At 39.7% G+C, this 14,151-nt stretch overlaps 1 protein-coding gene across 1 annotated transcript; it reads left to right on the top strand.

Annotated features, from left to right (window-relative positions):
- The first annotated feature begins 5,220 nt into the window (after positions 1 to 5,220).
- On the top strand, positions 5,221 to 7,431 carry LOC139435782 (golgin subfamily A member 6-like protein 22). Its single transcript, XM_071206640.1, has one exon. The coding sequence runs from the start codon at positions 5,221 to 5,223 to the stop codon at positions 7,429 to 7,431; it is 2,211 nt and encodes a 736-aa protein (XP_071062741.1).
- The last annotated feature ends 6,720 nt before the right edge of the window (positions 7,432 to 14,151 follow it).

Here is a 14,151-nt window from a genome sequence, read left to right as displayed (position 1 = left end):
GGAGGCTCCCGGAAAGGGAGGGACTTCGCCTCTCTATACTGTAACTGTCATCACCGCCGTTAGAAATTATCAAGCAAATGAAGCATTATGGAGGGAGGAGATTTGGCGTACTTAATTAAGCATAACTTCACTAAACTTCCGCTACAGCAGCAACTAAAAATTAAAGCAGATGGCAGGATGGCCCACACTCGAGCTGTGTACACAGAGGAATAAGGGATCTAATCGGACGTTCAATGAGGACACTTATGTCCGCACGGAGTGGCTAACTGGAAGCGCCAAACTTCAGCGTCTATTTTGCTGGCCATGTCTTCTTTTTGACAAGGGTTCGTGCTCCCTGAACAATCCTTGGGCAACGTCAGGATTCATCGACCTTGCCAACCTGTCACGGGCAATTGAGAGGCACGGTAAATCTAAAAATCATATAGATTGTGCTGTGAAATTAAAGCTTTTTGGACGCGTCAGGATTGCTGCACACGCTGTACAACAACAGGTTGTTTCACAAGCCACCAGAAGAGCTGATACAGCTTCTTATTGAGGATGACCTACAGGGCACACGCTCCGAGGTCTACAAGCTGCTCCAGCTCATGCTCACGATACCAGCCACCAGCACATCAGCAGAGCGCTCCTTTTCCTGTCTAAAAAGGATCAAAACGTATCTGAGGAACACGTGTGGACAGGACAGACTTGTCAATCTAGCCACAATATCCATTGACTCTGTTGTTGTGGAGGACCTAAAGGCCGCTGGGAAGTTCTATGACATTGTTATTGACCACTTCGCTACCATGAAAGACAGGAGAATGGCCTTCCTCTTCAAATAGGGTGAGTGAAATGCACACCCCTTTCTCTCTGTGCATACCTGTTGCCTGAACTGCCCGTGTAGCTATGTGTGCAATTTCTGATGTGGTTCTGTTGGTTATTGTGCATTGCTTGCCTGGATTTAGCTGCAGGTGTTCCGTCTGAAGTAGTTGTTTTATTGCAGTTGTTTAATTAGCACAGGGTTCTGCTATCCGAAAATCAGCACTGCAGATAGCATGCCACATAGGGCCCGATCACCTGAATAGATGAGATTGTTTATATTTTTGTGTTACTTTTGGACTACGGACTGAACTAATTACAGAGACGAGGACTGTTGCTGCACTTGCCGTGTGTGTTAGTGTAACAGATGTAAATATGCAGTGGGGTTTATTTAATTTAATTTTGTATAATCACACACATTCTGTGTTTTATATTATTTTATTCTGTGTTCTTCATTGTATTGAATGTTACATACCTGGCAAGGTCGGAGAGCTGTGCTCAGGAGTTTATTGTTGTGAGGACTTTAATTTCCTTTCTTTGTGATTTTACTTTTTGTATATATTGTGTCCCTCACGTTTCCTCTTCCCTTTTTGTAAACGTTCCAAGCAATGAGAGGAGTCACTGAGGGAAATGTATGTAAAACTGATCATTTTATCTGTTATCAGATTCAGACATTAAACAGAGATCGTCTCAACTTTACGCTGACTCGGCGGGTCTCGTCCATTATCAACACAACGCATACTGATACTTTGATGTGAACGTAAAACTTTAAAGGTCTCCTGATTTAGTTTGTGAATGAATGCTTCTTATTTATTAATTACCGAATCTGCACTGCGCATTGAGCGGCTGGTATTGCATTGGTGGGGGGAGGTTGGCATAAATTAATAAGAAAATGCTTAAATTAATAAGACGAGAGAGTTTCAGCTGGAGAGTGCGTGCGGACCTGTCGCTTAGATAACAGGCGTGTACAAGTCCTGCATCTATCTGTATGATACAAATGTGTGTAAAATGTTACCAGGCGCTGTAATCACTCATCTGGTTACGTTATTAACCCCCCCCCCCCCCCCCCCGACCCAAAAACATTGGCTTCCCTTACATTTTTCCCCACCCCACGCTACTGCTAGTTTGTATCTCTGACTTTCCGATGACATCATGAAATTGATAGATAACTAAAGATAATTGTCCTCAGAATACTTTCAAACCCACAAAATACATTATAAAACTATTTTAAAAGGCTGATTAGTTCTTCTCATGACATGTAAACTCACCTTGAGGTAAGTGTCAGTGGAGTTCCCCTTAAATAAAGTGGAGTTATTTTTGTAACTAACTGACAGTATAAAAATAATAGAAAAGGGGAAAAAAGGTCAAGAAAAAATTAAAGATAATACCTTTTATATTTAGTATATCAACCTAAGAGGTGACGTGAAATAAAACCAATTGCATGAAAAATGCACTGAATTTTCCTGACAACAAAGAGAATCTAACCTTTGTTTAAAGTGTCTCTGTCTGTTTTATAGAGCTCAACAGCTCCCCCAAATGTCAAGAATAAAAAAAAGTAAACTTTCAAAACAACAATCTGGATGTTGCATGAAAGTTAAGATGGTCAAACGCTATAGTTATTACGTTATTGCTATGAAAAGTATTGTATTTTGATAGGGCAGACTGTGCCGGAAGATGAGCACATTGCTAATAAGAGACTGATTCGAAACACGCGCCACACCGAGAGCATACTGGAATGGCTTTATCTTTTGACTGTGTGACAATTAAGAAACTTTTTAGAAACTATTTAGCCATAAAAGAAACCTTCTAAAGAAAGTGCGGCAGACCATCAGCAGCAGAAAGAGGACGCATCGAATTCAGGATACAGATTTCATTTTCTAGTTCTCTCCATTCTTCCTTCTGCCAACGGTGTCGCAGTTTCTCGTCTCTCCTGTTGGTGTGCGTACCGCGTACGCATGGGTCAGAGCTGTGCGTGGAGGACCGCACATTTTCCCGTCAAGTTTGTTTTATATAAATCTCAAACAGTATAGTAGAAACTGGCGTACGCCATCTTTTGAGCGTATGCACCGTTTATAAATGAGGCCCCAGGTCTGTTGCAAGCAATGTGTTTTTAATATGATGTTTTACTCAAAGTTGTAATCGTTTTTAAGCAACTTGTACGTGTTTTGCAGAGTGTAGCCGTGCTCATAACCAGCCAAGCAACCCGGGAAACTGGCTATATGGACGTTTGTTCACTTTATTCTAGCTCTTATTATTCTTTATAACATCTGTTTTTGTGTTTAATCCATAGAGCTGAGGATGAGCGTTTCCCCTCCTGGACCAACCCAGTCTCACGGCATTTCGTGTTATAGTCACAACATTTAATCTATTGATTCGTGTTCACAACATGATTTCCCCCTTTTTTTCGTGTCACACAGAACGATTTTAAAAGCAATATATTTCTATTGGTAGTATGTTTCGTGCCTGCACCACGTATTTTTCTCCGGTCGGGTCTTGGAAGACCGGAAGCTGTGGGATTCATAAAAACATGTTCTTACTCAATATCAAGCCACGATTATTGTTTTTATTTTAAATCGTATAATGTCGGACTTTTTTGTCGTCTATGAGGAAAAGAAATGGGGCTCAGAGCCTCAGAATACTGAAATCTCTATTTTTTTCCTTCTAATTTGTTATTCTTTTCTAAATAACACACTGTTATTTACTCACCAATAACACACAATTATCCTTGTTTTTATTTATTTGTTTGATTCCATAATCTCTGGCTTTTTTGGCGTCCGTCAGGAACTGAATGTCAAAATAAAAATAACCGGAAACAGACGTAGGCCTATAAGGGACATTTTGAGCATCATTGCGATACACAGCCACTGAACTGATTACCCAAGATCCTCAGCTATGGTTTAAGCTTGCTGATTGGATGTTTTAGCTGCAATGCATGTAGGGATATGGTGTTAATACGATATATCGATATACGATATTAAATCTGAAAAACTTAAAAAATAATACTTTATTCCGAGTGTTCTTGCTTTTCTCTTTGGAAGTCATCACATAACGGCATTGTAATACACGGTTCGGCTGCATTACATATTACATATCTGCCGTAGTTCTTTATTTATAGAGCCCTGATGAGAAGACCTTTGGAAAAACTGGAAGAAATGGCACCGAAACTGAATACTTGACGTGGATCATAAATATATCAACAATTAAACAACATCTTCAATTTCTCTTCACACAATACGTCTCCTTGCAGTATCAACACTAATTCGGCTGACTTTTACATTTGATCTAATTCATAGATAGGTTATATTTACACCATAACGGTGCACAGCTGATAGAAAAGGACTTGTAGTTTTTAAAGATATTACTGATTTTCTTTGAATGTAAGAATGTAAATACTGAGTCTGAAATAGTATAGCAATATGCTGTAACATTATGTGAAAGCATGAATAACACTACACATCTTCAGATGTTGTACATACACACTGTAAGTGTCCTACACTAATAATACAAAGTTATTATGGCTGTGTGTACCTTGTGTGCACCGCCTAGTGGTTAAAGCACGTTATTGAATTCTTGTTTTCATGTGTTATATTTGATGAAAAAAATATTAAGAGTACATACTTTCATAGGGGGAAAGTAGAAGGTCAATGATAGAAATATAGAATATAAAAAATCAAGAAGATACTATAAGTGATCTCTACAATAAAACAGTTTAGTGCAGGATGTACACAGAGTTTGGTGTTGAATAATGTATCGTAACAGAGATTCCTAGAACATGACTTCTTTGTTGATTTACATTTCCTTCTTCAGATATAAATGGTACATAATTAACAAATTGCAATTAGTTTAAAAGCACATCTAAACAACTGCACCCATAGGTGATTCCTAACACTTGAGAAATCAGTAGAAAATAGACAAAGCAAGTACAAAATTAATCAATTTATTTCACCTTTTACCTTGGGTTAATTAACATAATAACAATATATTTCAATGCTTGAAGTGAACATGGTGTTGAGTATTGTTCTTTTACACTTCAATTGAGAATCCATTTTGAAGGCCATGATAAAGAACATCCAAGCACCTCATGACATCATCTGCGAATGATGTCATGACGGCATCACCGGAAGTTATGACATCATCCGCCTTGATGTTGGATTGGAATTCGGAACCTTCAAAACATGCAAGGGGGATTCACATTAATACTCTGGCACTCCCTCAGAACAGGTCGTGTTAATTGCAGGTCATTTGGATTCAATAGATACACTAACTTCTACAGAAAACTACATTCTACGTACGAGCAATACAGTTTTTTACAGAGAAAAAAATCTACTAAAGACAGTTACCGTTTTCTACAAAGAAACACGGTTTCGTACAGACACACTTCAATTATTCTAACTACGCACAATTCAAGTCAAAACTAACTGTGCCATGGCTGGAATAATTAGCCCAGTAGTGTGCGAGCAGAGGCCAGAGGCCACACATATCTTCAGCAGAGCTAAACTTGAAGAGGTTATCAAACACTGGGAGTTCAAATATGAACTTCTGGACAAGTACGCAAAGGACCTGGCAGTGAAAAACAAGCACTGGGAGGTGAGCTGGTCTTATCACCAGAATATGGTGATCACCAGGATCGAGCAGAGGGAAGCTGTAATCAAGGGTCTGACACAATCACACCAGTTGCTGGTGCAAAACAATGCCGGATTTGTGCGAGCTGAGAGTGGCTGGCAGGAAGTGATCAACCAGAAAGACTCTGAAATCATGGATCTGAAACAGGAGAAGGAGTCTCTCTCTCACAGTGCCTCAGTGTCCACAAACTGGCAGGAGAAATACAATGCACTCAAGGAGGAATCTTCAAAGCGCCTGGAAAAGAAAAAGGCGACAAACGTTGAAAGCGTTGAGAAAGATAACAAGTCCCTGGCAGAGAGGATTAGAAAAGACACGGCAGAGAAAAAAGAGGGATGGGCTTCTCTAAGCAAACTGATCAAGGAGAAATTCCAGAAGATTGAGGACAAGAAGTCACATCTGGAGGAAATGTCCACAAAGCTCCTGGCTGTGAAGCAAGAAATCCTGGAGGAGGAAGTCAAGGTCGAAAACAACGGGGAGACAGTGATGGTGCCAGAAGTCCGAAAGATGGAGGATCAAATTAAGAATCCAGAAGATAAATCCATTGAGGACCTAGCTGAGACACTTCACAGCCAGGCAGCGGAAGACACCTTGATGAAAGAAGATCAGGAGGAGAAGTTCACTGAGGATGAGTCCACACAGGAAGTGGTTCAGACTCCAGAGGTGGAGGATGAAGAACAGTCCACACCGGAAGTGGTTGAGACTCCAGAGATGGAGGATGAACAGTCCACACAGGAAGTGGTTGAGACTCCAGAGATGGAGGATGAACAATCCACACAGGAAGTGGTTGAGATTCCAGAGGTGGAGGATGAGAAGAAAGAACCAGAAGAGTTCCCAGACTTCCCGAAGACCGAGGCAGCAGAGGTAGAGCTGCAGACAGAGGAAAGCGGAGAGGAGATCCAACTTAGCCTCGTGGCAGCGGTGGCCATTAAAGACCAGAGCTGTGAAACCACAGAGGTGGAGGATGAGAAGAAGGAACCAGAAGAGTTCTTCTCCTTAAAGAAGAGCGGAGAGGTCGCGCTGCAGAAAGAGAAAAGAAGAAAGAAGAAAAAACAACAGAGGAAAAGAGTCCAGGACATCAAACTGGACGGGAAGTTCTCTGAGGCCCAGGCTGAGAAACAGCTTAGCTTGGATGAGGAATTGATCGAACCACAGGAGGAGTCCATAAATGACCTTGTTGTTGAGACACCAAATTGCTGGGAAATTAACTTCACACCGATGTGGAAGGTCAAACCGACAGAGGACAAACTGGCCAATAAAGACCATATCTGTGACACCCCAGAGGAAGAGGAAGAGGAAGAGGAGAAAGAACCAGAAGAGTCCCCCGACTTAACGCAGACCGAGGCCGGAGAGGCAGGCCTACAGGAAATGGAAAGCGGAGAGGAGACAAAACTTAGCTGGGCAGCAGTGGTGGCCAATAAATACAAGAGCTCCAAAACCAGAGAGAAGAAGGTGGAGGAACTGGAAGAAGTCTCCGACTTAAAGCAGACCGAGGCCGGAGAGGAAATGCTGCAGAAAGAGAAAAACAGAAACAAGAAAAAACATGAGAGGAGAAGAGAAAAGGCGCTGAAAGCGATGGAGATTATCGTAAATGAGATGGACAGCCTGGCCAATATAGTCCAGAGCTGTGAAACCTCAGAGGCGACGGATGAGAAGAAAGAAGTGGAAGAGTTCCCCGACTTACCGAAGACCGAGGCAGGACCGGTAGGTCTGCAGAAACTGGAAAGCGGAGAGGAGAACAAACGGAGCCGGGCGGCAGTGCTGAAAGACCAGAGCTGCTACACCAAAGAGAAGAAGGTGGAGGAAGAGGTGAAGGAGCCAGAAGAAGCCTCTGACCCAAAGAAGACCGAGGCACAAGAGGAGGTGCTGCTGAAAGAGGAACAGGTGAAGGACCCAGAAGAAGCCTCTGTCCCAAAGCAGACCCCCGTGGAAGGAAAGCTTCGTGTGGGGAAGAAAAGCAAAAAGGATAAGAAAAAAGAGAAGAAAAGAGAGGAGTATAATAGAAGCCACTGCTAGTTGTTTACGACGACAGTAGCTGCCTTTCTTCCCACTCTTCATCTCTCTTCTGCTTCATCTTCCTCACCCCACCTCCATCTACCCTTCCTCCTCACCCTCTCTATCGTATTTCTATATAGGGTTTTCTCCCGGAGTGCCGGGTTTCCCCGCTTTATATCGAGTGATATCAAAGAAAAAACACTTAAAGAAATACCTCAAGCCCCTCCATCTATTTCCCCTCCCTCTATCCACCCTTCCTCCTTCACCCTTCCTCCTTCACCCTTCCTCCTCCACCCTTCCTCCTTCACCCTTTTCTTCTGCACCCTCTCAATCATCTATCAGTTGGGGCTTTCCCTGGTGTTCAGGTTTTCCTCCATTACATTTGTCTAAATTTACTTTTGAAGTGCTCTTTTATTTTTGTAGAATTTAATTGCCAAGGCTCAAAAAGTCAGGCATTAAATTCAGATATGTTTTTTCATTGAATAAAAATTAAATAAATGTAATTAAAATTAGAAAGGTTTGTGTTAAATGTCTCCACCCCACCTAAACGTGAACACATTGTTGTATGATGTGTTGCTGACTAAGTGAAAGGACTGCGAGGGAGTGCGGTCGTCTTTCCACCAGAAGGTTGTCGGTTCGATCCCAGCCCGTGCAGTCAACATGTCGATGTATCCTTGGGCAAGATACTTAACCCTGAGTTGCTCCCGATGGCATGGCCAAAGGTGTGTGAATGTGTATGCGTGTTAGTTCCTAGAGTAATATACACTGCTCTGTATGAATGGGTGTACGACATGTAGTATGTAAAGCGCTTTGAGGGGTCTTAAAGACTGGATAAAGCGCTATATAAGTACAGTCCATTTACCATTTACTGCTAACTGAAGACACCGTGTTGAATCAACGGCTGCCAATCCAATTCAGGCAATTAGTCCATGAATTGTTTGTCGCACGCTTATGATTATTGTTGGGGAAATATTTCCCAAGGCCCATAACTTTGACCCAGTGTATCAGTTCAAACTGTCCTGACTGAGCACACGCACCTGTAGCCCTGGCTGCTGCTCTCAGCGTTCTGTCTCCCTGCTCCTGCCTGTTGCCGTCAGCTGGTAGAGGTGTTATGCTTCTATCTTGTTATGCAGCATGTTGATGATGCTCTCTGAACTAGCTAAACACACGGGTCTGGGTAGAGTTCTTCAGAATTGACGTGGCAACTCTACCGTGAAGTCAGAACCTCTGGCTCTTGGACTTGTTTTGTGAAGTCTCCGGCCGAAGCTCCAAATAAACCATCAGTGTTCGACATCAGAGCTCTCCCCGTGTCTCCTTTGAGTCGGTGACTCCTCCTGCATCGCTTCACAGTTCTGATTATACATATTATTGAACTGAACAACTTAAACTTTATTAATGACAATCACTCAAGATGTGTGGTTATTACAAGTTCATGTGTTTATTTGTGTTGTGGTTTGTTAAAGTGAATACCAATGCATTTGATGAGATACTGAGCAATGTTAAGATCACTTTGATTAACTTTATGATCTGTGAAATACACTGTGTACTAATGACAAAGCGTGCAAGAACAGATGTTTATTATCATGTTCAAAGTTCAGTTTTGCATCTCTGTAAACAATGCTGTGATCCTGCAAAGACCATCAGATTGAAATAAATACAAAATCTTTCATGACTTCTTGTCCGAATGATTGTTTTTACGAGTCATTGGGAGTGACTTAGAGATATGGTTATAAACGTGAAGCTGAACATTACCTTAATATATCCTCCTAATGCAATCATTCTAATTCTAGAATGTCATATCTTGTCTTGCCTTATACCATTTTATTATGACTTTAGCATATCAGCCATTTTCATTGTTATTGCAACCAGCTGAATGTACCACAGTTATAGTATGAACCCCGATGTATCAGAGAAAAGAAGTTCCTGTTACCTATAAAACTCACTTGGTCCGTATGTGTCTATACTTTGAGATCCATCTAGATGCAACAAAGCGTTGGGATGGATCCATTATGAACATGCAATTCTCTGCATGTAGTTTCTCAAATGTGACCATTTTAAAGGCCATGTTTTAGTTTTTTCGGTATGAAATGAAAAATATAGTAGCCTTGTCATTATAAAATAAGTTCAGTTGAAGAATGAGGATAGAATGTTAGTGTCTTGATATTTCATATTAAAATAAAATATTGCAGTATTTTGATGTTGACGATATTGAACATTAGGCACAAACTACCAGCATCACTGTATGTGTGGTTTGTGAACTCCACTTACTAATTCATGCACATATACAGGTATACCTACTCTGTCTATGGCACTATGAATGGCCTTGGGTTGAAATGTGCTATATAAACTTGCCTTGCCTTGCCTATAGAGTGTATAGTCAAAATTCCATGTCTTGAATTCAGAAAGTAAAGTACTTATTTACACTATTACATAATGTTATGTAATAAGTTTAGGAACCAGGATCTAAAATGTTGGTGCCACATAGTATTGATACTTGTGTAAACCACTAGATGGAGCCAAAATGGCTTCTTTTAAATCAGAAAGGCTGCTAGGTATGGAATGCAGTTTAAGCGAAAATTAAATAAATACATAAATAAGCCTATGAAATAAATAAGGTTATGAAATACATTCTGAAATAATTAAGGCAATACATATATATAGATGTACATTTTAAATACACATTTATTTATTTCAGGGGACATTTATTTCATAATGCCACATTTATTTATTTCAGGGGACTTGTATTTCATAATGCCACATTACATTTCCATTTTGCTGGGCAGCCAAGTGGGGTCAGCTAAGAACTGGTTTTCCGTGTTTAGAGCCTGCTCCGCTGCGGCTGAAACAGGAAGAACCAGAGCTAAATCAGGCTGTAGCCCGGAACTGGCTCTGGAACCAGAGAAGAACCAGTTAAGCACCAGAAAAGCACAAGAACGGTTCTTGAACCGGAACCGGTTTGGTTTATTGGCAGTTTGCAAACCACTTAAAAGTACTGGAGTGTGAAGCAAGAGCTATTGTGTCATGTGTTGTGATGCTATTGCTTTGGTCTGGATCTGTGAGCTAACCATGTTCATTTGAATATAAGAAATGGAAATGTAACGTGGCATTATGAAAGAAAAGTCCCATGAAATAAATACATTTGTATTTAAATGTACATTTATATATATGTTTTGCTTTATTTACTTCAGAATGTACTTCATAACCTTATTTATTTCATAAGCATATTTATATATATATGAATTGATTTAACTATGTTGCCAACAATATGAAGTTGTATTCACCTGTGAAACATAGCGGCCATTTAGCCACTTTTTAAAGGTGTAATTTGAGGAGACATTTTGTACGAAATGGCGTGCACAAAGAAATGTTATAAATGACAACACTTAGAGAAGGTTTATTTGTACATGTACAATCCCGAGAACAGTTCTTCGGTTCACACTTGAGGGGTGTATTTCTGGGGTCCCAAGTGTTGCAATTTGCAAATATGTGACACATTTAGTAGGTGTCAACTTTGAATAGAAAAGCTAAGATCTCCCGCGCTTTGTAGCAGTGGGACGGGATTATGGTGAAGATTTGAATCATGGAACTGTTGGATGTGGGACTATATGTGTGTGTGTGTGTGTGTGTGTGTGTGTGTGTGTGTGTGTGTGTGTGTGTGTGTGTGTGTGTGTGTGTGTGTGTGTGTGTGTGTGTGTGTGTGTGTGTGTGTGTGTGTGTGTGTGTGTGTGTGTGTGTGTGTGTGTGTGTGTGTGTGTGTGTGTGTGTGTGTGTGTGTGTGTGTGTGTGTGTGTGTGTGTGTGTGTGTGTGTGTGTGTGTGTGTGTGTGTTCATCGAGTAGGTTTACTGGGTTGCATGGGTATTGTTGCAATCATGTTGTGTAACGCATTGAAATTGTCCTGAAGGTTGTGATAGTCTGTTGCCTGAGTGTAGATCCTGTGTCTACAGGTGGTACCAATCCTAGGCCTTATTGCATTGCATGCGGTGGGCGAATTACCCTAGTTGTTGTTATTTATCTGAAAAAAACTGTCCCTGTCGACTTATAAAAACAAACGGATGCACATGCTGTGTGACATTATTGGTGATAAAATGAACTATTGTTTGTAGTAGATACTTGCTCTTTTTAGATTTAACTATTAATAATTTAATCTTTTTAAAAAGTGCATTACTAGATATGTCGCATACATACCAAGTCATTGTACTGAGGTTTAAATAAACAACAACATACCCTACATGTCTACATACAATGTTATGCAATTCTTTAAAAAATAATCCTACACCCTGCTAGCTTGGAGACTAAATACAGAGTCTTATTATAGTGTTGAGTTAAGAAATAGTTAATATCCCATTTTGGAACAAGACTCCTACCTCAGTGATTCCTTTATCAGTGTGGGTGTAACAAGAGGCTTTGACCAGAGCACAATGGCATCGTGAGCATGTATAGAGCAAGTTTAATAATAACTGGGTATTGCCACTGTAATGAGTACACTGCAAGATGTACCTTTTTTTTTTTTTTAAATAAGTCTGCCAGGTTTACTTTTATTTTAGTAGTGTTTCAAATTTCCAGGTCTTGTATTTCCAAAGAACCCACATAATCAAGTGTATCAAAGATGCCGCCCTACCGACTTACGGATGCTTCCTCTGTTTATGGACACTTATTTTGAAATGATATGGCATACAATTGACGATACTTTTATACTTGGAAATGACTGAAATCGTAAAAACTGGCTCTTCTGTTTACCCCAAACATTGCTGTTGTGGCTGCAAGAAAAATGAAACAGGCTTCCTTAAAGGTTTTTTCTCAGAGAATTGCTACTGGAAGCTGAATGTGAAAAATACAATAATACAGGTTACCTCATGAGACGGAAATGCCTTGTAGGGGAAACAGGAAGCCCAAGAGAGATTCTTCCTCATTTAGACTATGTAGGCAAGTGTAGGGGGATGAAGAAGAAAAAAGGGGACGGGATTAAGATTCTATATCTGCGTCATGTTTTTAGTTTTGGTAATGCTTTTTTTGTCCAACATCATCCATATCTCTTCACTTTCTATATCTTATTCTTTTTTGTTTATCCTTTTGGTTTCTCCCCCCCAATACTGGAGGCTTTACCCATGTATACCTGGCCTACTGCTTGTCATGATGTAAGCAACAGGATATTTCTTTATGTGCAAAAGATGGAGAGCGTTTAGGATCAGAAGGGGAGATCATAGGGTACCAGTGTAAATAATGAAATCCAGGACATGTCACATACTAGTCATTGTACTTATTTACTCACTACTGGACACTTTCTGGACATAACTAAGTCTAAAAATGAACTGCAAACAATGTTATTATGATGGACGCTCCCACATTTACAAGAGGTCACAATTCTGTGACTTTTCTAGCATGGCGGAAAGAGAATGTGTCAAAAGGTCGAGGAAGAGTTGCATCCGATTCAGAAAGTGTTTTTTATGTTTTAAAAGCACTCGGTAAGGGCAAAATGTGCCAGCTTGAAGACATAATCCACAGTCTTCATATTGTAAGGGTATTTTAGAGGTATGTGTCTACAGTGTGGGGTGTAACGAGGCTTTGACCAGAGCACAATGCCATCGTGAGCATTTTAGGGTGCAGGTTTAATAATGGCTGGTTGACGAAAACACTGAAAGAAGGTTACTACATTGAAGTCAATTAGTATCGAGACTAAAAGCCTCATGACGTATTGACCTGCATTTTCCAATGTACATTTAACATTAAAGAGACTACTTTCTTGTTTAATGGATAGTCAGGTAGAGATTTCAAGATATTGTATTTTCAAGAAACTTACAATATCAGTAGTATCATACTTTTCATCTTTTGTCTTTCAATTTTCTTTTGAACTGTATGGTATCAAATGTATACTGTCAGTTTATCAACAACAATACAAGTATTATAGACCTCCAATGTCTTCAGTTTTTATTCTAAGTAGTACTAATATGCGGTATAATACATACGTTTATTTATATAGTATGTTTAAAACGACCTCAGTTGACCAGTCCCATATTTTTAAGGATACAAACAGTGAGTTTATAATTGTTCTTGAATTTTAGAAGCAATGTTTTAATTGTTGCTCAGTATCTTTTGTGTGCAGAGTATGTTTAAATGTTCTTTAATGGAAAATAGATCGGCATTGTTGGAATTCTTTAGAAGACATTCAACCGATTTGAAATGTTGAAGAGATAAGGTAAGAAATAATATATTTTAGTATTTTATTAATACTGTTTTAAGTGTTCATCTAGTGAAAGCAGAAGAGGATGTTTTTCTGACCTAGTAAACGTTACCTGCTCATGTACAGTCAGCAATTTTGAAAACATGCAGGTTTAGTCAGCCCTGCTGTTGACTCATCTAGACATTGAATAACATGCCTTTAGGATTATTGTTGTGTTAAAACATAACACTTTTATAACTTATGTTCCTATTCAAAAAAGTGAACAATTATCATTAAAAATGCTTAATATTACTAACTTAACTAAGAATGTTTAGTGCCAGAATGTTAAAGTAACATATTTGTAACACATCTTATTAGAATGTTCTTGTTCACATCAACCAAGTGTTTAGGAAGTAATTAGAACATTGTTTTTGCTTGAATGGTTTATGTTATATCTGTCCTTAACCATCATCACCATGACATCTGACTGTCGACTTTAAAGTACACAGTGAATAATATTGACTTTTAAAAACTCTTTAGCTATGGTGGCTATTATTAACCACCCACACCTTCTGTTTACTGC

Source organism: Pseudochaenichthys georgianus, chromosome 18 (assembly GCF_902827115.2).
Source record: "Pseudochaenichthys georgianus chromosome 18, fPseGeo1.2, whole genome shotgun sequence".
NCBI classification, from domain to species: domain Eukaryota; kingdom Metazoa; phylum Chordata; class Actinopteri; order Perciformes; family Channichthyidae; genus Pseudochaenichthys; species Pseudochaenichthys georgianus.
This window is presented reverse-complemented; position numbering and strand designations above follow the sequence as displayed.